At 36.0% G+C, this 27,992-nt stretch overlaps 1 protein-coding gene across 3 annotated transcripts in view; it reads left to right on the top strand.

Moving 5' to 3' along the window:
• The window catches only part of LOC306859147 (immunoglobulin mu heavy chain-like), a 344,847-nt gene extending 317,795 nt beyond the window's left edge, over positions 1-27,052 (top strand). For all 3 annotated transcript variants that reach the window (XM_079400028.1, XM_079400026.1, XM_079400027.1), the window contains exons 3-12: positions 16,576-16,631; positions 19,056-19,367; positions 23,444-23,746; positions 23,891-24,178; positions 24,284-24,592; positions 24,717-25,010; positions 25,174-25,500; positions 25,574-25,888; positions 26,116-26,409; positions 26,480-27,052. In XM_079400028.1, the coding sequence (XP_079256154.1) occupies positions 16,576-16,631; positions 19,056-19,367; positions 23,444-23,746; positions 23,891-24,178; positions 24,284-24,592; positions 24,717-25,010; positions 25,174-25,500; positions 25,574-25,888; positions 26,116-26,409; positions 26,480-26,643 (2,662 nt within the window). In that variant the 3' untranslated portion in view covers positions 26,644-27,052. The remainder of the gene's footprint in view (positions 1-16,575; positions 16,632-19,055; positions 19,368-23,443; positions 23,747-23,890; positions 24,179-24,283; positions 24,593-24,716; positions 25,011-25,173; positions 25,501-25,573; positions 25,889-26,115; positions 26,410-26,479) is intronic.
• Positions 27,053-27,992: the final 940 nt, after the last annotated feature.

Consider the following 27,992-nt stretch of genomic DNA (forward strand, 5'->3'; position numbering starts at 1 on the left):
ATGAGATTTTACTCTATTGAATATTATATCAGCCTCTTACTACAAATAACATTTTCTTTACATTTTCAGCAGATATTACTGTGATATTAGTAGAGATCCCTCAGGACTTACTAAAAGATGAGAATACTATCTAAAAAAGATAGACAGCCATGATCTCAATCTTGATGTGTTTGCTGCTTATCTAAAAGTACTATGTGGGCAAAAACAAAAAATAGATTTCTGATGAACTGCTAAATCAAACAGATTAATAAAGTAAAGCTTTTGAGCACCATTGGACTATTTTGAAGAGAGTCATATCTAAACAGATCTGATCAGAATTATTTTTATGTTCTTTTAAGACTGATTCAAACTGCACACAAATTCCTAGAAAAGCTGAAATTTAGGGTAATGCAAATGTGCATTTCAATGTGTTTCACATCACATTTTACTGTTTGTTTCTCCTACGGTTTTCGGGTGTTGTATTTGAATAGGCTATTTCCTCTCTGGGGATGCACCAGTGCAGATGCACATCTCACATTCAGCAGCTGCAAACCGTCAAGCACTCAAGGATTTTTATTTTTTTATATATATATATAATAGCCAAACAATAATAAACTGAAGAACCCATGTGCAGTCTAATAAACATGATGAACTGCAAAGAATTCAAAACAAATTGTCATGTTGTAAAATGCACTTTTTATATACATTGTTTATTCTGTGATCTGATACAATTGTAACAACATCCTCTTAATATGTAGCATGCTCATTAATACACTTAAGATTCACTTTAATTACATTTTGTGGTCTATCCAAAATTATGTCCCTTGAAACTGAGAATTCGGAGTGTTGCAATAATACTTTACAATTAATTTAATGTCTAAGAAATGTTGCTTTGCTGATATATGCAAATAAGCTGGGCGAGTGTTTCATTTGACTAAGTAAGCTGCCCTCGAAGGAATTTCAGAATGTCAAAATTAGATCTATTCGAGAGCGTCTATGTATTCAGGTCTCTCTTTCTTCCTCTTTTTTCTCACACCTGCTGAAGTGAAACTGTGTTTGTGTTGATGACTAACAATTCTTAAGAAGGTTGAAATGTTCCAATTTAAAAACCGAAACCAGCAACGACTTATTTTATTACACTTTATTAATATTTATATTTTATTTATATTTATTAATGCTATACATGGTTTATTTTAAACTTATAAACTGTTATTCCAAGAAGAAGAAAGCTAATTTAATTTGGAAAAGATGTACGGGTAGGGTAGGGGGGGGGGGGGGGGGCAAAACATATTACAAGTATTTCAATCCCCCCCCCCCCTCTTAAGGATTGTGCAATTTTTGATTTTTTTAATATAAAGTCCAAATACTTTTATGCAAACAACTAGTTAGAATACATTTGATGAAAAAACAAAGGATTTGATGTTCAGCACAGAATAGCTACAGTAATTGCTCATTGCCCCATAGGGGCGTTTTACCCCCACAGACTAGTTTTTTTGTTTTAAATAGATTCTCATCGCCTGACTGCATATGGTCCTCCAAATGCACTTTCATGCAAGGTCTTAAAACAAGTAAGTGTAGCCTACTTGTTTTTGCATCTTGCTGACCCTTGCACCCTCCAGTGGTGAAAACTATTTACATTGATGTCTGTTACAGTCATGAGTTCTCAAGTGAAGCCGAAGATGTTGTAGTTAAGATATATGACCCATCTGAGTTTTAAAATGCATTTTGTGTGTAGGTTTGATTGTTTTACCCTTGTCCCGGACCCTATTTACTATCTAAACAAAATTATACACGTCAGATAAGTCCCTGAAATGGAAGAAACCAAGTAGTTGAAATTCAGTTTAAATCCACTAACCCCTGGTTTCACAGACAAGGCTTAAGCCTAGTCCTAGACTAAAATGTAAATCTTAGCTGTTTCAAATGAAATAAACTTGCACTGACTGATCTTAAAATATATCAGTGACTTTCTTTTGTCTCAAGATGCGCCCCAGTAATGTTTTTTTCTAAGCATGTTTATAAAAATTACTTAAATGTCCTAATTGAACTATGGCCTAATCCTGGCTTAGTCTAAGCCCTGTCTGTGAAACCGGGCCTACATGTTCTAAATGTGACAAATTTGTCTGGATTACTTCAGCCTACGAAAGAAGCTTGTAAAGTGGCGTAGGCTTATATGAAGAGTTAATTTGCATAAACAGATCACTCAGTGTTAACTATTTTTTAAAAAAACTTTTTTTTTTTTCATTGTGCATTCCACTTAATCTCAATCAAATTTGCAGTTGGGTTATTTTAAATAAAAATAACACACACAGACACACACAAGAATAAATAAATTAATAAAAACATTTATTTTATATATATATATATATATATATATATATATATATATATATACAGTAAACAATAAAAACATAATAAAAAGGAGATTTTTGACCATTTTGAGTATTTAGTTTTTGCAAATAAACTCTTCATATGTTGATATACTGTAACAATGTATCAGCATAATATAACACATTTGTATTTTGCATTTTTTGTAAGATGTCAAATAAAATGTATTTGACTATTGTGTTGATTATTTTGAAAAATACAATTTTGAATGGACTTCTTAACTCACACACTTAAACACAACAAATGCTCTGACAGGAAGTGCACCCCCTTGGTATCTCTCACTAGGAAAGTGTCACATCCATGAAACTCATCCCATGTAACTGCATCAGTCCTATAAGTATACTCTCAAAATAATTTGATGCTGGGACCAACAGAGGCTAATTTTGGAGGGGGTGTTTTTCAAGGGAGGCCAGTGTGACACCATGAATGTTTGGTCACATGTGTTTTATATATAAAGTGGTGTAAAAAAGTGTTGGCCCCCTTCCTGATTTTTTTTTGGCATGTTTGTCACACTTTAATGTTTCAGATCATCAAACTAATTTAAATATTAATCAAAGATAACACAAGTAAACACAACATGCAGTTTTTGAATGAAGTTTTTTATTATGAAGGGAAAACAAAATCCAAACCCACATGGCCCTGTGTAAAAAAGTGCTTGCCCTAAACCTAATAACTGGCTGGGCCACCCTTAGCAGCAACAACTGCAATCAAGCGTTTGCGATAACTTGCAATGAGTCTGTTACAGCGCTGTGGAGGAATTTTGGCCCACTCATCTTGGCAGAATTGTTGTAATTCAGCCACATTGGAGGGATTTCTAGCATGAACCGCCTTTTTAAAGTCATGCCACAGCATCTCAATAGGATTCTGGTCAGGACTTTGACTAGGCCACTCCAAAGTCTTCATTTTGTTTTTCTTCAGCCATTCAGAGGTGGATTTGCTGGTGTGTTTTGGATCATTGTCCCGCTGCAGAACCCAAGTTCACTTCAGCCTGAGGTCACGAACAGATGGCCGGACATTGTCCTTCAGGATTTTTTGGTAGACAGCTGAATTCATGGTTCCATTTATCACAGCAAGTCTTCCAGGTCCTGAAGCAGCAAAACAGCCCCAGACCATCACACTACCACCACCACCATATTTTACTGCTGGTATGATGTTCTTTTTCTGAAATGCTGTGTTACTTTTACGCCAGATGTAATGGGACACACACCTTCCAAAAAGTTCAACTTTTGTCTCGTCGGTCCACAGAGTATTTTCCCAAAAGTCTTGGGGATCATCAAGATGTTTTCTGGCAAAACTGAGACGAGCCTTTATGTTCTTTTTCGTCTTGGTTTTCGTCTTGGAACTCTGCCATGCAGGCCATTTTTGCCCAGTCTCTTTCTTATGGTGGAGTCATGAACACTGGCCTTAGCTGAGGCAAGTGAGGCCTGCAGTTTAGATGTTGTTGTGGGGTCTTTTGTGACCTCTTGGTGAGTCGTTGCTGCGCTCTTGGTCGGCCGGCCACTCCTGGGAAAGTTCACCACTGTTCCATGTTTTCGCCATTTGTGGATAATGGCTCTCACTGTGGTTCGCAGGAGTCCCAAAGCTTTAGAAATGGATTTATAACCTAGAAGATAGATCTCAATTACTTTCTTTCTCATTTGTTCCTGAATTTCTTTGGATCTCAAGATGATGTGTAGCTTTTGAGGATATTTTGGTCTACTTCACTTTGACATAAACTACAATTATGTTTTAACGGGGGGGGGGGGGGGGGGGGGGTCTTTTGCTCAAAATGGTGGACATTCAAGTGCACTCATGCTGCTGTCAGGGCCATGTGGGTTTGTATTTTGTTTTCCCTTCATAAAAAAAACCCTTCATTTAAAAACTGCATGTTGTGTTTACTTGTGTTATCTTTGATTCATATTTAAATTTGTTTAATGATCTGAAACATTAAAGTGTGACAAACATGCAAAAAAAAAAAATCAGGGAGGGGGCCAACACTTTTTCACACCACAGTATATATACTACTATATATGTGTGTGTGTGTGTGTGTGTGTGTGTGTGTGTTTACTCCTTATAAATTATTAGATCTTTATGCATGTAATATTTGATCCTCTTTGTTGATGATTTACTTTAATATTGCTACAACTAATTTGTGATATGAAATGTGTGATGTGAAAATGTGATTGGCGCATGATCGGCTCCACACAGAAAAGAGAAATGATTCGTTCACCTCTGCGTTACACACGTCACATGACAGCTGCACACTCTCAGATAAAAAAAAAAAGGTACAAAAACTGGTGCAAAAAGACAAAAAAAAGAGACAAAAAGGATAAACATTCCATTAAAAATACTAACATTGAGGTATTAGGCTATTATGTACCTTTAATTTACTAATGTGCACCTTATAGAGGTAATGAATTAAGGTGTATTATTTCCAAATGGTACCGGCCCAGTGATGGCTTTTGCACCTATTTTTCTGAGAGTGCATAAACTATCATAAATAAAACCAAAACAAACCAAACAAACAAACTAACTAAACGTTCATATTCAAAGCCAGTACTAAACTGTTAACAGTGCATACAACTATTATATATATATATTTTTTTTTCTTTCAGAAATGAATAACTGTATGGTTTGGGTCAGCCAGCAAATCAGATATAAGAAGACTGCAGCAGACTGTTAGGTCAGCAGAAAGGATCATTGGTGTGCTCTCCAGAGTGAAGAAACGGGCAGGTAACTTCATCACAGACCCCTCTCATCCCAGACACAACCTGTTTGCACTTCTCCCCTCAGGCAGACGCCACAGATCTCTGTGCACTAGAACATCTAGGCATAAAAATAGTTTTTCCCCCATGCCATCTCCAGCCTAAACAGCTAACACAGGAGTTATTAACTGTGTTCTGTAAATTTCAGAACGACATATTTTTTTTGTGTGGGGGGTAAAACGCCCCCCTGCCAGGTGGGATGAGCAATTACTGTAGTTATTCTATTCTGAACATCAAATCCTTTGTTTTTCCATCAAATGTATTCTAGTTGGTTGAATAAAAATATTTGGACTTTATGTTTAAAAATTACCTCAAGTTAGCATCAGGTAGCTAGTTAGCTAGGCAGTTAACATCAGCTAACATTTTTTTTATTTTATTTTTTTCAAATAGACTATTATAATTTCGTAATTCATAATTATTGATTATATTCTTTTATTATTATTATTATATATATATGTTTTTTTTATTTCATGCTAAAACTGCCTGTACTCTAATTTTGCTGTAAATGTTTAAAGCAAATTGCTTTGTCAGACTGGGGGGCATTTTACCCCACCCATGGGGATGTTTTGTCATTGACGTCATTGTCACTAAAACGATAACTTTTCTGAACACATTTAATTTTTGTTTCACTGAAAAAAAACCCCAACACAATCCTTAAGGGGGGGGGGGGGGGGGGGGGGTTTGCCCCACTCTACCCTATGATGAGACAGCAGCTTGAGTGCACTTGAATGCCCAAAAATTTTGAGGAAAGACACAGTGATGTAAACATTTTGCGTAAGGGGGTTATTATCACACCAGGGTTACACACTCTTGTCATCCTTCATTGTGTTTATCAGTTTGTGTCTTTTACTCCAGTGTTGTCAGAAGTCACAGAACTTGACATGTTAATTCACTTTATTTCATTGAAGCATTTGCTGTAATTTAAATTCTCATGATCATGTTGAATCTTTGCTCAAATATATTTATTTATTTATTTATTTTTGAATAGTAAATACTAAAATGACCAAACATGTTAAGCACTGAATAGAACTTAATCAGATGAATCAAATACAAATCTGCAGGCACAAGATGCTCCCTATAGTGAATGGCTGGATCGACATTCAAAGCTTAACGGTGTTAAATAAAATAGCTAGATTAAATTATAATCAAACTATGAAATGAATAAATCAATCACTTATAAATGTATGTACAAACCAAATGACAGCTGCCACTGGCAGGAGAGACAACACACATTTCATTATAGATTGAAGTGATTTCAATGCTAAATAGTTCAGTACCGTGACGCGCCAGTAGGCGGAGCTAAAAGGCAGTGAAATCACCATATGGTCATCCCGAAGCGTCTTGCTCTGTCTTCCCCAATAGCCTACTAATACACTTTCGATGCGATTTCGATATTTAAATTTCGGATCATGAAACCGTCTGAAATGCATTTCTCAGCAATTCATTTTTTGTTTTTTTTTTAATTCAAGAAATTTTCAAGAGTTTCTGGAATATTAATGTCAATTAATAAAGTGTGAAAAAGTCGTGGAAAAGTTGGCTAGAAATTGGTCATCGTAAGTACAATCTTTAGCGTATATTTTTATTTTCATTGATCATTTCGATGCTCCATAAAGCTCCATATATGCTTTTCTGCATGTTGGATTATTTGTTGTTTGAATCTCCTTTACAATAATTTCTTAAAGTCAGAATTTTCCCTCTTAGTCTGCTTTATGAAAAATAGAAGTAGATCATCAGTTATTGTCTGGCTATACACTACTGTGATAACTACAACCACGCTGATATACACCTGTACATAAACTCCACGAGACCCCAGACTAAATTAAATATCTAGTTCACGAAATCAAGGAGCACACTGAGCAAAGTGAATGAAAGTGTGTGTTTTTTGTTTGTTTTGTTTTTTTATAATAGAACGATATATTTCTGACTCTGCAAACATACTGACTAGTTTTTTTTAGCAGTATGACATTTAGGGGGCATTAGCCTATTATTAAATATAGGCCTAACATGTTTTTCAGATCATGGATCGAAATGTTCAATAGAATTCAGTAATTCTATGATGTTTATTCTTGTATGGTTAATATAGAATCTACTACAGTTGAACATTTGAACATTAAAAAATCTCAATCTATCAGTCTATGAAGTATGAAACATAAGGTGTCATGTATTTGCTATTGCTAGGATCACTGTGCAATACAGCGGCCACGGTGATAAAAGCTATGACAAAAACCTCAATCCCAGTCTAAAACTGGTTCACGTTTAAATCTGTAATGATCCACTGCATAGCATTGGCTACATTTGTAGTTTAAATAAATGTATGACATTACACCGCTAAACTATGCATTTAAATGCTCTGAAAGAACCTGCAGCAGAAAGGAAAATGTGCTGCTGTGTGTAAAGCCTGTTGCATGTGGAGTATTTGAGGAAGCATGTATCACTGTGCATGGAGTGGCCACAGTGAAACATTTCACTTCAATAAAACATGGATATTTTTGTTGTTGTTGTTGGATTTTTGAATTATGGTTGAATTATGGACATATCCATATCCACATAATTTGTTTGGTTTCATAGTATGTATTCACATACTTTAATCAGATGCATTTTAAATATTGCATGCTCTGTTTCAGTTTTCAGTGACATTAGGAGAGTCGAACCACTCTCCATGAATCACTCTTTCATCCTGGAATACATGGGTACGTCTTCCAACATGCTTGTCTGAGAAATAAAAAAGCTACACACTGTATCAGTTAGGGTTAAGATAATTGTTGTCAAACATACAACATGCCAGAAACATATTATTCTCTGCAAAAATAATTAAAGCCTAAAATATTAAGTATTTGCTTTAAATCCAAATGACGACTTTTCTTTGGCCAGGCAGTGTTTTTGAACAATTTCATGCAATGTGATCATATCATATGTAACATTTTTATGCAGAATTTTGCTTAGACTTTATGCAGTATGCATCTCAAACATCAATGTATGTAAGTTGATTGTAAGTTTAGTGTTTTAGTATTTTCAGTAGAGCAGTTTTTCAGTCAGTTAAAAGTACTAAGACTTCTTAAAGCAGTCCTCAACAAAAAGTCAAATAAATGTTTGTGCTCTGATAACAGGGTCTTTGTTTTTGTCATGGACTGTCTCTCTGTGTATTACGGTAGCAGCTGGGGCACAGTATTTCAACCCATTACAAAAAGCTCAGAAGACAGTCCATAACAAAAACAAAGACCCTGGTATCAGAACACACATTTATCTGACTTTTAGATCAGTGACTTTATATCTTTTTATAGTTTTTATATCTTATACACACACACACACACACAAAGAGTAAAATAAGGGCTTTATAAATAGATATTAAATGGCAATAATGTGCAACAATGTTAAGTGAAACAGTGAAATGTTTCACTTCATAATCATAAATCTCTATAAAACACGGACATTTTTGTTGTTGTTGATTTGATCAACTGAATTCTGGCCACTGGTTCTGAATAATTTGTTTGTGTTTCCTTTCTCATTATAGTTTAAATATAAGTATTTTGTGTTAATCAGATGCAATTTTAATTAAGTAAAGAGTACATGTTTAATGTGCATGTTAGAGTACGTTTAATTATATATCCCAACATAATTTAGCCATGTCAACTTTTATTTTTTATTATGATTTATTTTTGATACATGTTTAGATTGTGTTATGTTTCTACTCCAGCACATCTTAAAGCTTTCAATGGGGTTAAGATCAGAACTCTGTGGTGACCAATTCATGTATGAAAATCATTTCTCATTCACGCTGAATCACTTTTTCACAGTTTGAGCCTGATGAATCTTGACATTGTCATCCTGTAATACATGGGTACGTCTTCCAACATGGTTGTCTGAGAAATAAAAAGCTACACACTGTATCAGTTAGGGTTAAGAGAATTGTTGTCAAACATACAACATGCCAGAAACATATTAATCTCTGCAAAAATAAGTATTTAAAAATAAGAAATAAGTATTTGCTTTAAATCCAAACGATGAGTTTTCTTTGGCCAGGCAGTGTTTTTTAACAATTTCTTGCAACATGATCAAATCATATAAAATTTTGATGACCATGCTGCATTTCGCTTAGACTTTGCACAATATAATTATGTTCTCATCTCAAACATGAATGTAAGTTGATTGCAAATTTATTGTTTTAGTATTTTCAATAGAGCAGCTTTTTCAGTCAGTTAAAAGTACTAAAACTGACTTCTTAAAGCAGTCCTCAATAAACGTTTATAGTGAAGAATATTAATTATGGTTTAGAATATTGTCTGTATGTATGTATGTACAGTAGGTATTTTTTATTTTTTTTACTTGTTTGTTTGATTTCATTTGAAATAATACCCGCATTTTTTAAACCTGCTTTTTTTTTAGGTATATTACTAAATAGTGGCACTGATAAGTCAGTATGAAAATGTAGTGATCTTAAAGTCACTGATCTAAAAGTCAGATAAATGTGTGTTCTGATACCAGGGTCTCTGTTTTTGTTATGGACTGTCTGTCTGTGTATACGGGGGGGTTGGGGCACAGTATTACATCCCATTACAAAAAGGTCTGAAGCATCTGTAAATTAATGACCAGTGAATCTATAATGTGCATCCTAAATAGATTTTCTCTCTCATCATTTTTCACCTTAAGACTTTATACAGTGAAATAATCAAAAAGAGCAGATTAAAATTTATATTTATTACCATATAGACTGCACTAAAGTATGACACAAATTGCCCTCATCTGTAGCCATTTTGCAGTTTTTATATCTTAAACACACACAAAGAATAAAATAAGGGCTTTATAATAGATATTAAATGACAATAATGTACAACAATGTTAAGGGAGGAAACCTGATATGAAGATTCCCTTTTTTGTACACTGTGACAATTCTGTGTATTTTTTTGCATGTTGTGAATATTATTGTATTTTAATGCATCTTTTCCTAATACTCCATCCTATTTCCTGTCAAACAACAGTTTCACTTAAAACCTGACCATTGAACTTTATTATCAATTACACTATTAGAAACATCACACACAGACAGGCAAACTTTAGCAGGCAAAAAAATTATGACATTACACAGCTAAAAATATTCTTTTGAAGATCCTGCAGCAGAATTAAGGAAATTGTGTTGCTGTGTGTAAAGCACAAGGAGTATTTGATGAAGCATGTATCGCTGTGCATGGGGTGGGCACAGTGAAACATTTCACTTCATAAACCCCCATAAAACAGACATTTTTGTTGTTGATGATTTAATTAACTGAATTCTGGCCACTGGTTCCACATAATTTGTTTGGGTGCACAGTTTATTTTCTCATTCAAATACACTCCAAATGTGATAAGTTGACTTAACTTAAAAAAATTGAGGAAACCTGTTGCCTTAAAATTATCAAGTAAATAATAATTAAATTAAGTGAATTGTCAGGTTCACTTAACTTATTTTTTTTTATTATTGTTTACTTGATAATTTTAAGGCAACAGGTTTCCTCAATTTTTTTAAGTTAAGTCAACTTATCACTTTTTACAGTGTTTAAATAGTTTAAGTATTTTGTGTTAATCAGATGTGATTTTAATAAGTAAAGAGTACATGTTTAAGTTATCCCAACATAATTTAGCCATGCAAACCTTTATTTTTGATACAAAGAAAAAATTGTGTTTTAGATTGTGTTATGTTTCTACTCCAGCACATCGTAAAGCTTTCAATGGGGTTAAGATCAGAACTCTGTGGTGACCAATTCATGTATGAAAATCATTTCTCATTCACGCTGAATCACTTTTTCACAGTTTGAGCCTGATGAATCTTGACATTGTCATCCTGGAATACATCTTCCAACATGGTTGTCTGAGAAATAAAAAGCTACACACTGTATCAGTTAGGGTTAAGAGAATTGTTGCTAAACATACAACATGCCAGAAACATATTAATCACTGCAAAAATAATTAAATCCTAAAATATTAAGTATTTGCTTGTTTAAATTCAAGCGGCGGTGAAGCAGTGTATTTGAACAAGTATCAAGTGAAAGTTAAATTCTCTTTGGCCAAGCAGTGTATTTGAACAAGTGTATTGTTTTATTTTCAAAAGAGCAGGGTTTTTTCAGTCAATTAAATGAAAAATGTAGTGGGCTAACAACACTGACTTAAAGCAGTTCTCAAACAGTTAGTACAATATTAATTATGGTATTTATTTATTTATTCATTCATTCTTCCATTTGAAATTATACATTTTTAAACCTACTTTTTCATTGAGAAGTCAGATAAATGTTTGTGCTCTGATAACAGGGTCTTTGTTTTTGTTATGGACTGTCTCTCTGTGTATTACGGGGGCACAGTATTTCAACCCATTACAAAAAGCTTAGAAGCGTCAGTAAATTAATGACCAGTGAATCTATCATGTGCATGTTTTTTTTCACCTTAAGACTTCATACAGTAAAATAATCAAAAAGAGACTATTAAAATCTGTATTTATTACATGCCTATATATACTACACTACAACATGACACAAACTGTCATCATATGTAACCATTTTGCAGTTTTTTTTATATCTTACACACACACAAAAGTAAAATAAGGGCTTTGTAATAAATATTAAGTGACAATAATGCACAACAATGTTAAGGGGGGAAACCTGACTATGAAATAAAGATTCACGTTTTTTGTACACTGTGACAATTCTGTGTAATTTGCTGCATGTTGTGAATATTATTGCATTTAGTGCATGTATTTTAATGCATCTTTCCCTAATAATGCCATCATTATTTTATGTCAAACAACAGTTTCACTTAAACTTTAACCATATTGAACTATTCACAATGACACTATTAGAAACATCACACGCAGACACACAAGGTTTAGTTGCAGTAAATGGGGAGATTGTTCTATTTATAATCTGATATCATGGTGATTTATCTGTATCCTGTGGCATATGAGCTCAAATGAAACTGAAATGGCTGTTTATGTAATACAACTTTTAACAGATCGGATAGATGCTTCCATCCAGAAATGCAGGTGTTTCCTGGTGATACTGTCAGAATCAAACCTCTGAGCTCTTGACTGAGCTGTTAAAATAACCCTATGCTTTTCGTCTCTAGATGCTCTCTGACATTTGGTGTTTAACAATAGCCTTGTTGTTTTATATATTTTGCATCAAACATTTAATATTTACTAAAAACATACTCTGAAAGCAAATTTGGACTCAAACTTGTACTTTAATCGTGCAACATAAGCACTCAAAAGCAATTTATAATTTGTTTCATAAAATTATGACTTGATTCAGTTGTGTTCATATTAATGTAAAATTACCAGTAGACTCAACTTATGTATATATAGTAGAGAGAGAGAGAGAGAGAGAGAGAGAGAGAAAGAAAGTCCCATGTCAAATGAACTCAAACTAATCTTTTTCAGAATTATATAGCAGTAGGACACATGCAAGAACATAGCATATGTATGACCAGTATCATATGAGTAGCCATCAGGGGCATGTTTAGAGTTTTGAGGGCACTAAACAAGAAGATCTGCTTAGTGGAAATCCCATTAGTGGAAGTCATGTGGGACCCCCATGGTTTGCATGTTGCCTAAACACCCTATTGGTACACTGTAAAAACAAAGAAAATAAAAAAAAAGTGTCATTTCACTTTTTTTTCAAAGTGCTTACACATTGTTTTTGAAACTACGGCTCCATTTCTCAAAACTCTACACACAAAACCACAAAACACACACAGCATACAAAATGGCACACACATCTTGCAAAAGCAAACACTTCTTTGAAAACTGTTTTAACTCTTCTTCTAAAAATTGCATTTTTGCAGTAAACACAGTATACATAAAATACAGTACAGTAAACATAAAATAATTAGGCACATACACGACAAACTACACACAGATGTGAAAAATGTAAAACATTACTGTCGTGTGTCTTTTGCTTGTTCAGAGTACAGTGGAGCACAGGAATTTGTCACAACACTCACACATACTGTACATGCACATATACACTGTAGAGTATGTATGACTGTTTCACAGAGAGAGATAGATAGATAGATAGATAGATAGATAGATAGATAGATAGATAGATAGATAGATAGATAGATAGATAGATAGATAGATAGATGATAGATAGATAGATAGATAGATAGATAGATAGATAGATAGATAGATAGATAGATAGATAGATAGATAGATAGATAGATAGATAGATAGATAGATAGATAGATAGATAGGCATACACAATTATACAGGGTATAACCAGCAGTGAACTGTAGGTCAGGTCCGCTCCAAGGACAGTGCAATTATAAAGTATACAAATATTAAGAAAAAGAAAAGTAGAAAAAAATAAAATAATAAAATAAAATACAAAATATATAAATATAAATATAAATGTGCAGGTCAGTATGTTGTTGACTTAGATAGTAATAAAGAGGAATGTGCAAAAAGAATGTGCTGGGGGAAGAAGCTCCTCCTAAGTCTCTGAGTTTTTGCCATCAGGCTACGGAAGCACTTACCAGATGGAAGCAAAGTGAATAGATGGTTACCAGGGTGATTTGAGTCCTTGATGATTTTAACAGCTCTACTTTTGCAGCGTTTGAGGTAGATCTCCTGCAGAGAGGTGAGAGCAGACCCTGAGATGCGCTCAGCTAAGCGCACAACTCTCTGTAGTGCTTTGGAGTCCTGATTGGAGCTGTTTCCATACCACACTGAGATGCACTGAGTCAATACACTTTCTATGGTCCCTGAATAGAAAGATTTCAGGATTGCTGGTGAGACCCTGAATTTCCTCAGCTGTCGCAGATGGTACAGTCTTTGCCTGGCTTTCAGAGAGAGAGAGAGACAGTTGTCCTGGCACCATGATGTGAGTCTCTCTACCTCATCCAAGTATGCGGTCTCATCATTGTTGGAGATGAGGCCCAGAACCACAGTATCATCAGCGAATTTGACAATAGATGTGGAGCTGTGAGAGGACACGCAGTCATGCGTGTAGAGAGAGTAGAGCAGGGGACTCAGGACACAGCCCTGTGGGGCTCCTATGTTCAGAGTGATGGAGTTTGAGGTGAACTGACCAACTTTCACCACTTGAGGTCTGCTGGTGAGGAAGTCTTGAATCCAGTCACAGAGTGAGGAGTTTAGGCCGAGGTCTGTGAGTTTAGAAGCCAGCTTGATGGGGACTATAGTGTTGAAAGCTGAGCTATAGTTAATGAATAGCAGCCTTACATAATTCCCATTGTTGCTGTCCAAGTGTGTGAGGGAAGAGTGGAGGACGTGAGAGATGGCATCGTCCATAGATCTGTTTGGGCGATAGACAAACTGAAGAGGGTCCAAAGTATCAGGTATGGAGGAGCAGATGTGGCTCTTTACAAGTCTCTCAAAAACCTTCATGACTATTGATGTGAGGGCAACTGGGCGATAGTCATTCAGGCAAGAGGGTTTATTGTTCTTAGGCACAGGGATAATGACAGATTTTTTAAATGCGGTGGGAACCACGGAGGTAGCAAGGGACTCATTAAAGATAGAAGTGAACAAACCAGTGGACTGATCAGCACAGGACCTCACAACACGGCCGGTTATACCATCAGGTCCGGCTGCTTTGCTGACATTCACTTTCCTTAGCGCCCTCCGAACCTCATCCTCCGACACGGTGATTACAGGATCATCGCTGCTCTGCCTGCTGCTTCCTGACGCGCTGGACGGCAGAGACGCGCCGCCGCCGTTGCAATCGAAGCGGCCTTAGAAGATGTTTAACTCGTCGGCCAGCAACGGATCTGCTCTCACCTCCGCAGAGGATTTGTTTCCAAAGGCACAGATGGTCCTCAGTCCCTGCCACATCCGCCGAGAGTCATTGAGCTGGAAATGAGACTCAATTCTCTCTCTGTATCTGTGTTTAGCGGCTCTTACTGCGCGTCGGAGAGCATAGCACGATGCTTTGTACTGGCTCATATTCCCGGTCAGAAGAGCCTCATTGTAAGCAGCAGTGCGTGTGTTAACCGCAGCACGGATTGATCTGTCCACCCACGGTTTCTGGTTGGAGAATGTCCTTATCGTTGTTGTTTCTGTAGCTTGCTCGGTTAGCGTGTTTACAAAGCATAATGCTACATCCGTGAACTCGCTGACGTCAGAAGAACTCACCCGGAACATGTCCCAGTCGACGTCATCAAGAGCCACCTGCAGCATAGCCTCTGAGTGGGAGGACCAGCGCGTCACTACTCTCTGCACCGGAGGTTCCTGAACGAGCCTTTGTTTGTATTCCGGTGTGAGAAAAATGGCGGCATGGTCCGATTTGCCAAAAGCCGGTAGTGAGTGGGCTTTGTAGGCATTCTTGAACTGAGTGTAGCAATGATCCAGTGTGTTTGGTCCTCCAGTTGGACAGGATACATGTTGATAAAAGTTCGGCATGACCTGCTTGAGACTGGCTTTGTTAAAGTCCCCCGCGATGATAAAGGCAGCGTCAGGATGTTTGTTGATGTAGCCGCTGAGCAAATCATGAAGCTTAGACAAAGCCAAGCCGGTGTCCGCCTGTGGTGGAATGTACACAGCAGTAACTATGATCGATGAAAACTCCCGGGGTAGATAAAATGGGCAGCAAATAATGGAATGATGTTCCAGATGAGGCGAGCAGGAACGCGACAGAATGGAGATATTCCTGGGATCACACCATTTCTTGTTAATCATGAAACACACTCCTCCACCCCTCGATTTACCGGCCTCTGCTGTTCTGTCCGTCTGAAAAACAGAGAAGTTATCACTTGGCATTACAGCAGTGTCCGGGACCATGGACGAAAGCCACGTTTCTGACAAACAAAGGATGTTGCAGTCCCTTATGTCCCGTTGGAAAGTAATCCTGGCTCTCAGATCGTCCATCTTATTTTCCAAGGATTGGACATTTGCGAGCAGAATGCTCGGGAGAGGAGGACTGTGAGCCCTTTTCCTGAGTCTATCTCGAATCCCAGGGCGTTTCCCGCAGTGTTTCTTGATCCGTCGCCTCGGGGGATTATTGTTCATCTCCGCGTTCCGAAGAATCTCCAGAGGCCATGAAGGATTCCTGAATAAAGTGTCCTGGAACAGGTTAGTGTAGCGGTTTCCAATGTCCAAAAGTGTTTCTATGTTGTAGGTGATCAGTGCCAACGTGGAATGTGTAAAAAGAGAAAGTAAAAGTAAGTAAAAAAGTAAGTTAAAGCAAAATCTCAGCGGAGCGGCCTGGACGGCGTCCGAACACAGCGGCGCCATTTTGGTTTTGATATTCACATATCAGTGTCATATCAGTGTCTTCAAGTTTTGGACAGTATATTACATTAGTGCTATCTTTAGTGCAAATCATATTTCTGGCCTACACTGGAGGGCAGCTATAAAGGCAGGCTGAAGAGATGTTTTCACTGAATCCATTTAAAAGAAAGGTAAAATAACACATGTTGGCTTTGAGGTTTTATCACATGAACATTGCTTCTTCTTGTGGGTTTTTGGTTAGTAACTCAAAGGCACCAGTCACTGTGTCTACTTCGACTACTGGGGGAAAGGAACCAAAGTCACCGTTTCCTCAGGTAAGATATCGTTGATACTCTCTGTTATTCCGTTTTTATACAATTTTGAAGATCAGGTAAGTGGTCTTGCCACAAATTACATGTAGCATATTTACAATTTTTGTCTTTGCTAATAGTGCAAAGGGTGCGTCGGTAATCGTAAACATTATCGAGTAAAACTCTCAGATTAAAGAAAGTGCGCACTAAAATGTCTCAAAACTAGCTGATAACGTAGGCCCATGAAAAGACTGTAAATGTACTGTTAGGGTAATGGTATGGCTCTTATGGTAAATCTACTCGTTGTGACGATGCCTTTGACTACTGGGGAAAGGGAACAACGGTGACTGTAACATCAGGTAAGAAGTCATATTTCTGTTTAATTAGAGAAAAAAAATGCATATTTAGTAACAGACGTTTTAGTCAACTAGTTAAAAAAAATGAAACCATGGACAATGTTGCATTTATTCATGACTAAATAGGGTTGTAGCTGGATTTGCTGATATTTTGAAAAGTTTTTGTGCACTGAATAAATTAAAAGTATCACTGTGACTACGCTGGCTTTGACTACTGGGGGAAAGGCACATCGGTCACAGTGACATCTGGTAAGAAGTAACATTTAAATCTTTCATAAACGTTGACATGTTTTAAATATAACAGGAAAATTAAATGTACAGACCGCTTGTCCGTTTTGCAAGAATGAAACTTAGACTGAATTAAAAGTTGAATAAATAAATAGTTGAATTTGTGGGTTAGGATAGTCTAATAAGTCAAAATGACTTGTCATACGAGCGTACATAGCTATTTTTGTACAATATCCATGGGTAAAACTGTCAGTGTGACTATGCTTTTGACTACTGGGGGAAAGGAACCAAGGTCACCGTCTCGTCAGGTAAGAAAAACCTACTAAAACAAAATCTGATCTAAGTACGAAAAATTGTGGGCTAATTTGTCAAAATGTTTATAGGCCTATATATAAGTAACATTTAAATGGTTATTTACTCTACGATTAGGACAATTAAAGTCGGGACATGTCTTTAGAGATTTGCTAGAAACGCAAAGATTCACATTAATTATGAATAATTAAATTGTACATAATTTGATGTATACACGCATTCAGATTAAATCGGCTACATCGAATTTAACAGATCCTGAGCATTTTTGAGTTGCATTTTTATACTGCGCTGTAACATTAAATAATATTGTGTAACTGGGCTTTCGACTACTGGGGAAGCGGCACCAAAGTCACCGTAACAAACAGTAAGATTTTATTATTAATTGCATGGACAGTTGTATCGTAAAATAAGACAAAATGCCACATCTATGTGTTATTATTTACAGTTTTCTTATTATATCTTAAGAGTTTTCTATTGATTGTCAAATGAATGGTTATTCCATTAGAAACTGTTAAAGAACAGGCTACATAATTTTATAATGTTTCGTAGCTGCAAATCAAAATCAACAACAGTAGTTATTGTTAAACAACTACTTTAACTGTTCTTTCTTCTCGCAAGTGTTGTTAATCTGTGCAAATATTAGAAGCTGAAAACACTAAATAACTAGACTGCAAGGTGTCTCGTGCGTTTAAACTTTTACACTGCTGTGACCACTAGGCCTAATTTTTATATTTTAAAATAATAAACTGAATTCCGCTATTACTAAGAAAATACAATTTATAAAATACAAATTCAGTTCTAAATAAATAAGTAGGCAGTAAAACACCGTCGTCGGTCTTATGGCGATACCCGACCGCTATTTAATATTTAATTAGCCTAAGGCTAATTATCCATTTTCAAATTATTCCAAAGTTCAATGTTACAATAATGCTATATATATTATGTATGTAGGCTATGTATACATTAATTCTCGAAAGGTTTGGACTGTTTTCGTTTGTTCGTTGGATCACACTTTATTTTAAGGTCCAATTCTTGCTATTAACAAACCATTAACTACGGTTTTTGCCTTAATTATACTCCTAATTTTATTTAAAGTTAGTAAGGTTGTTGTTAAGTTTAGGTATTGGGTCGGGTTACGGAATGTAGAATATCGTCATGCAGCATATGTGCTTTATAAGTAGACTACTACTGAACAGCCAATATGTTAATAATAGACATGATAATAAACAACTAATAGCCTGAGAATTGGTTCCTATACTAAAGTGTTATATTTGTTTGTTTTAACTTACACATTTCATAGGTTATGTGAAGTATTCATTTGAAACTAACTGAAAAGTAATCCATGCAGTCAAAATTTCCAGTAATAAATTAGTTTAGATAGGCTATATAGGCTAACACTTTATTTATTACAGCATCCATTAAATATATATATATTTCACCTAATTCGCAATTTTGTGACTAATTTGTGACAATTTAACCCTAATTTTGTGTTTTATTATGCGGCTCGTCCAAATACTTGATTCTATTTGGTCAAAATGTATTGTCTCTACAGCTGTATCATCTCCACCGAAGTCAATCTTCGCCTTGTCTCAGTGTACTCCTGATTCTGGTGGGTTCGTCACCGTTGGCTGCTTGGCAAGAGGTTTCTCACCTGAGGACTCACTTACTTTTAAATGGACGGATTATGCTACGAAGGAGTTGAGTGATTTCGTGCAGTATCCAGCATTCGGGCAGGATGGAGACTATACCAAAATCAGCCATATGCGCGTGAGAAAAAGCGATTTGGATCCTAAAAAACCATACACATGCGAAGCTTCAAATTCTCAAGGCAAAAAAGATGCTCGTGTTCCTCTACTTCCACCACGTAAGTTAAATTTTTTAAATATCTAACATTTTACATTAGCTACTTCATGTGTCTCTCTATGGTATATTGCTGTTAGATTAAGGTTATGTTGTTGTTTCTTTGTGGAGGTTCATGTTTGATTGGAAATTTTAGCACACTCTTTGGTTTATTTAACCAGTTTTCCTTATCAAAGTCTGATGTCAGTCAATGTTTACACCAGCAGAGAAGAGCAAGGCTAAAATCTAAAAATGCTAAAACAGAAAAGCACATTATAGGTTACATGATTTCTTTAATCAATGAAATGCCCCTAGGCTTTCAGAAATACTTCAGTAGGTAATACAATGACATATGAGATTTTTCCCAGCTGTATAAACCAAAATAGGAGAAGAAGAAAAAAATATTTTAAATATAAATACAACATTTAACATTGACGTTCAAACTGAAGTACAATAGCATCTTATTGGCTTGCTTTAAAAGGTATGCTGCACTATTTTCTTTTGCTTTTCATGTCCCCTCTGCTTTCTCTTGTATGTTGCCAGCCCCACCGCCAGAGGTACGTGCAATTGTGTACTTAACAGTACCTACAAAAATGGAGTTAGACAATGAAACAGCAACCTTCGTGTGTTTAGCCCAACGGTTTTCACCTAAAACATACAAGTTTAAGTGGTCTCTGGATGGTAAGCCGGTGACAAAAGCAATAGACAATTATGACAAAAGTGAGAAGAAAGGCTCAGTAACCGAATATAGCGCCACGAGCATTTTGCAAATCAGTGCCAACGACTGGAAGCCAAACAGCAAAATTAAGTGCGAGTTCGAGCACAAGGCCGGAAATGAAGAAAAAGAGGTCGAATGTCCAGGTATTTTTTTTTCTCTTGAGAACTGTGCATGTTCTGGAAATAGAAATGTTTCTTTAATTTTTTTTTCTATTTATTTGTTCATATTATGTTGACATCTTCCCAAATCTGTCTGCTTTTTGCACCCAGCTATTATTCAAGAATGCAGCGATGTTGCTGTTGAGATAGTGCCTCCCTCCCTTGAAGCCATGCTGAAAGATAGAACAGGAATGCTGAAGTGCAAAGCTTCATCAGAAAATCCAGGATTCACCAAAATAACAATAACAGCGAGTAAGAATGACATCGCTGAGAAAGAAATAAAGGGCAATGAAAAATATGTGGAACTTGACGCCCCAATAGGCTATGAAGAATGGAGCAACGGCACTGAATTTACATGCACCGTTGAACACAGAGAGCTAGCTGGGCCAAAGATGACTACGTTCAGCAGAGAAAATGGTATGGGTTTTTCTTTTTGTAAAACATCATGCAGTTCATGCTTTCACAAGGTCTCTTGATTTATACCATCTTTCATTACAACTGACGTTAATATAGAGTTTGACAAAAAATAATAATAAGGAAATGACTCATTCTGGTCTTAACTGTGATCTTGTATTACTAGGTAATAAAAACTCCAGGAAACCCACTGTTTTCATGTTAGCACCCCCAGAGCACAAAAAGGATGAATTGATGACCCTGACATGTTATGTGAAGGACTTCTACCCCAAAGAGGTGTTTGTGTCTTGGCTTGATGATGATGAACCTGTGACTTCTAAATACAGCACTAGCCAGCCTATTAAGAATGGTCAATTATTCTCAGTCTACAGTCAGCTAACAGTTAATGATTCCAAGTGGAAGAATGGTACAGACTTCAGTTGTGTCGTGTATCACGAAGGCATTGATAAAAAAATGCGCGTACTGACAAAATCTATTAACGATAATACTGAAAAGGGAGGTGTAATCAATCTAAGTATGAATACACCTGCATGTTGCAAGGCCTAGAGCATTGTGTATGTGGTGTCTTCCTGTTATGCCTGTTAAGTGTTCATCTTGTTTTCTCTTTTTTTTTTCTTTTGGTTTTTGGGTTGCATGTCCATTTTTGTAATTGTGTTGGTCTTTAATGTTTGTGGCTTCTTGCTTCTTTGAGATATTTTCTTGCACATTACATTTAAGAAAATACTAATAAAAAAAAGAAACAAAGCATAATTCCTTTGCATTTAATTTCTGTTATTATACCAGTTTATCATATTTATCTGTCACAGCATATTTGAGCATTAAAGATCACAAGCATCATAAAATAACATAAATTGAAATAAAAAATGTGTATATATATATATATATATATATTGAATGACACAAAATGTATTCAAATTAAAACATGAAACTTCAGCTAAAATATAAAAACATGGAAGAATAATAATCAAAGCAAATTTGGAAACTAATTAAGAAATATCCATAAATAAACATAAATATTTTAAAATATATAAAATCTAAATATATAACTTTGCAGTTAAAAAAGACAAAATATCATTAAATCTGTACCATTAGCTAGCATATATAATGCTTAATAATGGAAGGACATGTTTGTCAGTGTGTGTGTGTGTGTGTGCATATTGTATGTCATTTGTACTGTTTGATATTATAATCACCTAAACACATTATGCTCTCCATAACACTTCAGTTATTAGAGATTGATCATTTATAGCCACATCAGTTCGTCTACAGCATGCCAAGACACATTCAGCTCACCTATTTGAGGTTGTCAGGGTCACCAATCTTTGCTAATATTTATATTGTGTTTTAATTATGTAGTTAATGTGCTACATAATTAACAAGACGAAAAATGGCAGATGAAAATCCTCAAATTTCAAAAACAGCATAATTCAATCAAGGTTCTTTCTCTGTCACAATATTCTAATTGGTTTCCTTTTACTGGATATTCCTGCCCTCGGTCCACTGGTGAAGTGATTAAAATATTATAATTATAAGAGAACAAGTTTGTGCTGGACAGAGGCGTTGTTGTCCTGTAAGTCATTCAAATGTGTTCTTGTCTGTTCCTGCAGCATGGCTTGTGTGGATAGAGCATTCCCTTCACGAAGTCATTGATACAGATGATAGTGGCATTGCAAACACCGCCGTAACCTTTGTTTTCCTGTTCCTCATCACCTTGTTCTACAGCATAGGGGCTACTTTTGTCAAGGTATAGCATTTTTAGATTTTTTTATTTTCTCGGTAATTTTTAATTTAGGATGAACATAGATATTATAGGAACATTTTAATTATTTGGGGAGAGATGATGCAAAAAACAAAAAAGTTGTCCTTGCTTTTTAACATATATTTAACTTTGATATACATTTAACATATGCATGTTAAACAGAATTATTTTTTTCTGGCTCTAATTGGTGTCAACTTATGCTTTCAGGTGAAATGATAGCTTCCTATCACATTCCAGACATGCAAGATCTTTCAGAAAAACAGCTCTATTCTTGTTTCATTATTGTAAATATGTGATTGTGATGTTTGTTTGTTTTTCAATTTTACTTTAATAAAAGAAAGAAACCATTTGATTGCTCTTGTATTTATTTTATTTTTTTCTCTCAAGTTTACAGAATTTCATCTCAAGGAGAAACTCTAATTTGCATGATCAGCTCTAATGCTGCTCTAAACATGTTTATTTAATCTACATAAGAAGTAACATTTATTAACACAGAGAAGTATTTAAAAGCCCTTTTGAAATATTTACCTGTTTTCTGAATGTAAAAACTTACACATCATTTTCTTAAATCCAAAGCTTAATTTTCTCTAAATCTGCAAGACTTTGTTCTTTGTGAGATGTGGATATTTGTGTGTGTAAATATTTCATGCTGCAAAGTATATTAAAACATAAATTGCATAACAAGCCAGTCGTTTTATGTAAATGGCAAGGTGTCTTTCCTGTGCAGATGTGCTCAACCATTTCTCAGAGATGCAGATGGTTTTCAGTTCTGCTTTTGGTGGCTATTTCAGCTTGACTGTTACTTAACGTTTCCATCTGCTATTTGCTATGTTCACTGACGCATGATTCTGATTTCCTCTTCTGTCCATTTTTGTTTTCAGTATCTGCAACATTTAAAAACTCCCATGATGTAAATAACCACCACACTGAAACATCAACAGCATTCATTTGCATGTCTATTTGAATTGACTGAATAAGCATTTTCATAAACTTTGAAGCTTTTTTTGTACCACACTGCCTAAGTTAATTGATTCTCGTCTCTATTTTAATAGCAATACGTGTCTATTACCCTACTATTACTCTGCTGAGTAGAGAGGATAATGGCAGGATGGTGCTGGAGTGCCAGTTGAATGATTATTTCCCAGACAAACTTACTGTAAATTGGCTTGAGGGTGATAAATCTGTCAACGGTCAAACTGATAAAAAGTTTCAGAACGCTGATAAAGGCGAGAAAAACTACACTTACATAAGTCAGCTATCTATCAGTGCCTCATACGAGGACAAAAAGTACACTTGTAAAGCCACCCACAACTCTAAAGAGTTCAAGAAAGAATACACATATAACACGTGCAAGGGTAAGTTGGGCATAATTAAGAAAATAATGAACAACTTTCAAAACCTAATTGTCTGAAATGTTTGAAAGTATATTTATTGTATGAGCATCATTACGTGATTATTGGCAGAATGTAAAGCTAACTTTATTTATTTCACCTGTACAGCAAAGTCTTTGCGCAAACCTTCAGTCCAAATAAAGAAATCTCATCTCAGAGACATTATTCGAGAGAATCCCATCACAATTTCCTGTGTTGTTGAAGCACCAAACAACACTAAAGTGTCATGGTTAACAGATAGTGTAAGTAAAGGAACCACCATAGAAGTCAAAGACCAGTCCAATAACATTGTGAGCAACTTGACTTTGTCCAAAAATGATTGGTTGGCTCTTAAGTCTGTTGTTTGTTCCGCTAAACATCCATGTTTCCCAGAAGAGAAGGTTGAAATTCGGACTGGTAAGTGATTTCCTTTGAACTGATCTGCATTTCTCAAAGCCCTTGATGACAATTTAGCTTCTAAAACCCAGATATCATGTGATAAAGAGTATTTTTCCTCCTCAGATGATATAAAGACAGATTGTGTAGTGGTGATCAGGAGGCCTTTCGTGAAATCAATGCAGACAGCCAGTCCTGTGCTGGAGTGTGTTGCAAATGGTCTCCCCTCTGGTGAGGTCTGCATCACCTTCCAGGCTAATAATGTTGATATCTCAGAATTAATTTGTATGGATTGGGCCCCATCCGAAAACATTTGGTCCTTGACCACACATTTCGCAATACCTAAAGAGCACCAGAGGAATGAAAATAACTTTACCTGTACAGTTCATTGGCCCTTCAGATCAAACACATCCCAACCTACTGGAAACATTTTTGGTGAGGAATGAACATTTCATCAATACCTCATTAACTTTACTGGGGACAGTATTTGATAATGTATCGAATTTTATTCATGACGTTTTAGTTTTCTTCACTGAACTTTTGACACTTTTTTCCTCAGGCGATCTTACCATGGAGCTTGCTGTTGTTACCAGTGTGGGTCGATCTAGTTCAGACTCACAGAAGCTGCTGTGTTCTGCGACAGGATTCAACCCAAAAATCAAGTGGCTTCCAAAACCTATAAAGGAATCTGGCAGAGCTTTTGAGCCCTCAATGATGGAAAATGGACTTGTGAAAGTGTACAGTGAGATTTCTGTGCCACAGAAACAGTGGAATCAAGGGTTCACTTACACCTGTCAGACCGATAACGGACACAGTCAGAAAACTGCTGAGAAAAACACCAGTATTTGCACAGGTAAACATGCCATATGTGGCAGGAACCCGCTCTCTGCAGTCAACATTGCAATGAGATGCAGATATCTGATAATATTACAGTTTATGCAAGAATGTTTGGTTTCGCTCCTTACTTTTGAGTCAGCAAATGTAATCTCTCAACACATGTGTTCACTGTCCAACAGTGATTGCACCATCCAGTCAGCGGGCAGAGGTCTACCTGGTGGGTCCATCCCTCAGTAGTGTGAGATCTGACACCTCTGTGAATTTGAAATGTTTGGTTGTGGGTCAGAGTGTCAAGTTATTCTCCATTCAGTGGAAAGGGAAGGGTATCGTTCCCAATCCAAATGGCCATGAACAAGAGCCTAGAGTTCATGACAACGGGACTCAAAGCAAAGAAGTTATTTTTAAGGTTTTAGTTACAGATTGGAATGCATATGCTTTCTTTACCTGTGAGGTTACGCATCTGTGCTCAAATGATACACAGCAGAAGAACATCTCAAAAACCCGAGGTGAGCACTCACAGTTCTCAACACTGCCTTTACAGAGAATATTTTCTGACTAATTGTTGCCTTGTGCCTGCAGACCCCAAACAACCCACTGTGAGAATCCTCAGACCCTCAGACAGTGATCTCTCTGGACTCCAAAATGCCAGCCTTCTTTGCTTGATCACTGGTTTCTTCCCATCTGATATCTCTGTGCAGTGGCAACTAAATGGGACACAACTAGATGTGTCTCAGTTCACTAACAGTCCTGTGGCTGCTCACACTTCAGGAGGTTTGGCAATGCATAGTGCCCTAATGCTGCCTGCATCAGAGTGGAAGGATGGCACGTTCTCGTGTATTGTTTCTCATGAGTCATCCCAAACTCCAATCACCGCCACTATAGAGAACTTGTATGGTGGGTGCCATGTGAAAGAAATTGACCTGATATTTTAAATAGGACTGATTTGATTTATTTGCTGAGATTGTATTCATGTTGGTTTCATATGGTTTTGAAAAATGTTGATACCAATATAAAGAAAGCTTTCAATTTAAGTTATATTAATACAATTATTATAAAAGTATAATAAAAAATAATATAACTTTTAACACTTATTTATTTTACTTTATTTTATATTTTTTTAGCCTCGTTGATTCGCTCTCCTCCATCTGTAGAGCTGCTGCAGGGTACTAGTGTGCATGAGCTAGTGTGCCTGGTATTTGGTTTCAGCCCACCTGCCATCAACATCACCTGGTGGCAAGGTAAGACTGAGGTGTTTGCCCACAGGATCACTAACCTTGCAAAAGGCCCTGATGGAAAATTTAGCATCCGAAGTCACCTGGATCTCCAACCTTCAGACTGGGCACCTGGTGAGGTGTACACATGCGAGGTCACTCATGTTACTGGTATCCTGTCGTCTAATGTCGCAACGAAAACAGGTACCCTAGATTTCAATTACTAGAAGGAAATAATGAAGTTTAAATGTTAACTTTCTTATGCTTTTTACAGCATTATTTGAAGAGGCTATATTTATGAATGAGAACAAACCTGAAGCTATTGCACAGGATACAGTTGAAGAGGCCTGGAATATGGCCTGTGCCTTCCTCTTCCTCTTCCTCCTCTCTCTCCTCTATGGGTGCACAGTGACTTTGGTCAAAGTCAAGCATACATGAGAAATATTTTGCATGTGTGTTTACGTTTTCTAGATTCCCTTGCTTCTTTGTTGTTGTTTTGTTTGTCTTTTAATTTACATAACTTAGCAAAACTTATGTGGTAAATATCAGCCTTTGGCCTTGTGGCCATTTAAATATGAATAAATAAATGGTTTTAACACACTTTTTGTTATTATATTAGCAGTGCATGTAAACTGTCATCTTGTCATTTTTTCAAATGATTGCTGAATGTTATCTCAAATTATGCATTGTTTTTGTTTTTGAATAAAAAAAACTATTTTGTCTTGTTCTGGTTAATTTCACAGCCATTATTTTTGTTAGGCCTTTGTTCAAATAATATTTTTCTTTTTAATTATTTGCTTAAATATAAATTATACACAATAAAAACATTGGAAATGCTTGAAATATTAAAAGTCGTTTCTTTTAATTTCACTCATTGTTTAGATGATTAAAACATGTCTTTTCATGTTCATATGAGGATTTTCATTGTTTAAGATTAAAAGTCTGGGATGAGGGCTAAGTTTCCAGGAAGCAGGTAAATAGAATAGAAAATAATAGGGAACGCTAGTGTTAGAGGGCTTTTTTTAAATAAAGTTAACAAATAGATAAAAAAGAATAAAGAGTGCTAAAGTTAGAGGGTCAAAAAGGAAGAGATGTGTTTTTAGCCTTTTCTTGAAGATGTCAAGGGACTCAGCTGCTCGGATCGAGATATTTATAATAATTATAATATTATAGACAGAGACAGACAGACAGACAGACAGACAGACAGACAGACAGACAGACAGATAGATAGATAGACAGACAGACAGACAGACAGATAGATAGATAGATAGATAGACAGACAGACAGACAGACAGACAGACAGACAGACAGACAGACAGACAGACAGATAGATAGATAGATAGATAGATAGATAGATAGATAGATAGATAGATAGATAGATAGATAGATAGATAGATAGATAGATAGATAGATAGATAGATAGATAGATAGATAGATAGATAGATAGAGTCGGATGATAGATAGATAGATAGATAGATAGATAGATAGATAGATAGATAGATAGATAGATAGATAGATAGATAGATAGATAGATAGATAGATAGATAGATAGATAGATAGATAGATAGATAGATAGATAGATAGATAGATAGATCCCAAAGTAAGTGTGTGGTGTGTTTATTTTTCCTCTTTGAGATTATTTAGATTTACATAAATAATGAAAACACACCTGTCTATAGAAACTGTAGGCACAATAAAACGCTATTAGTTCAGTACTGTTGGTACTGCTGTTACTCACTGCAGTGCTCGCTTCGGTGCAGCAGGTGGCAGTAAGTCTCCAAGAAGCT

Source organism: Barbus barbus, assembly GCF_936440315.1.
Source record: "Barbus barbus genome assembly, chromosome: 3".
NCBI lineage: Eukaryota > Metazoa > Chordata > Actinopteri > Cypriniformes > Cyprinidae > Barbus > Barbus barbus.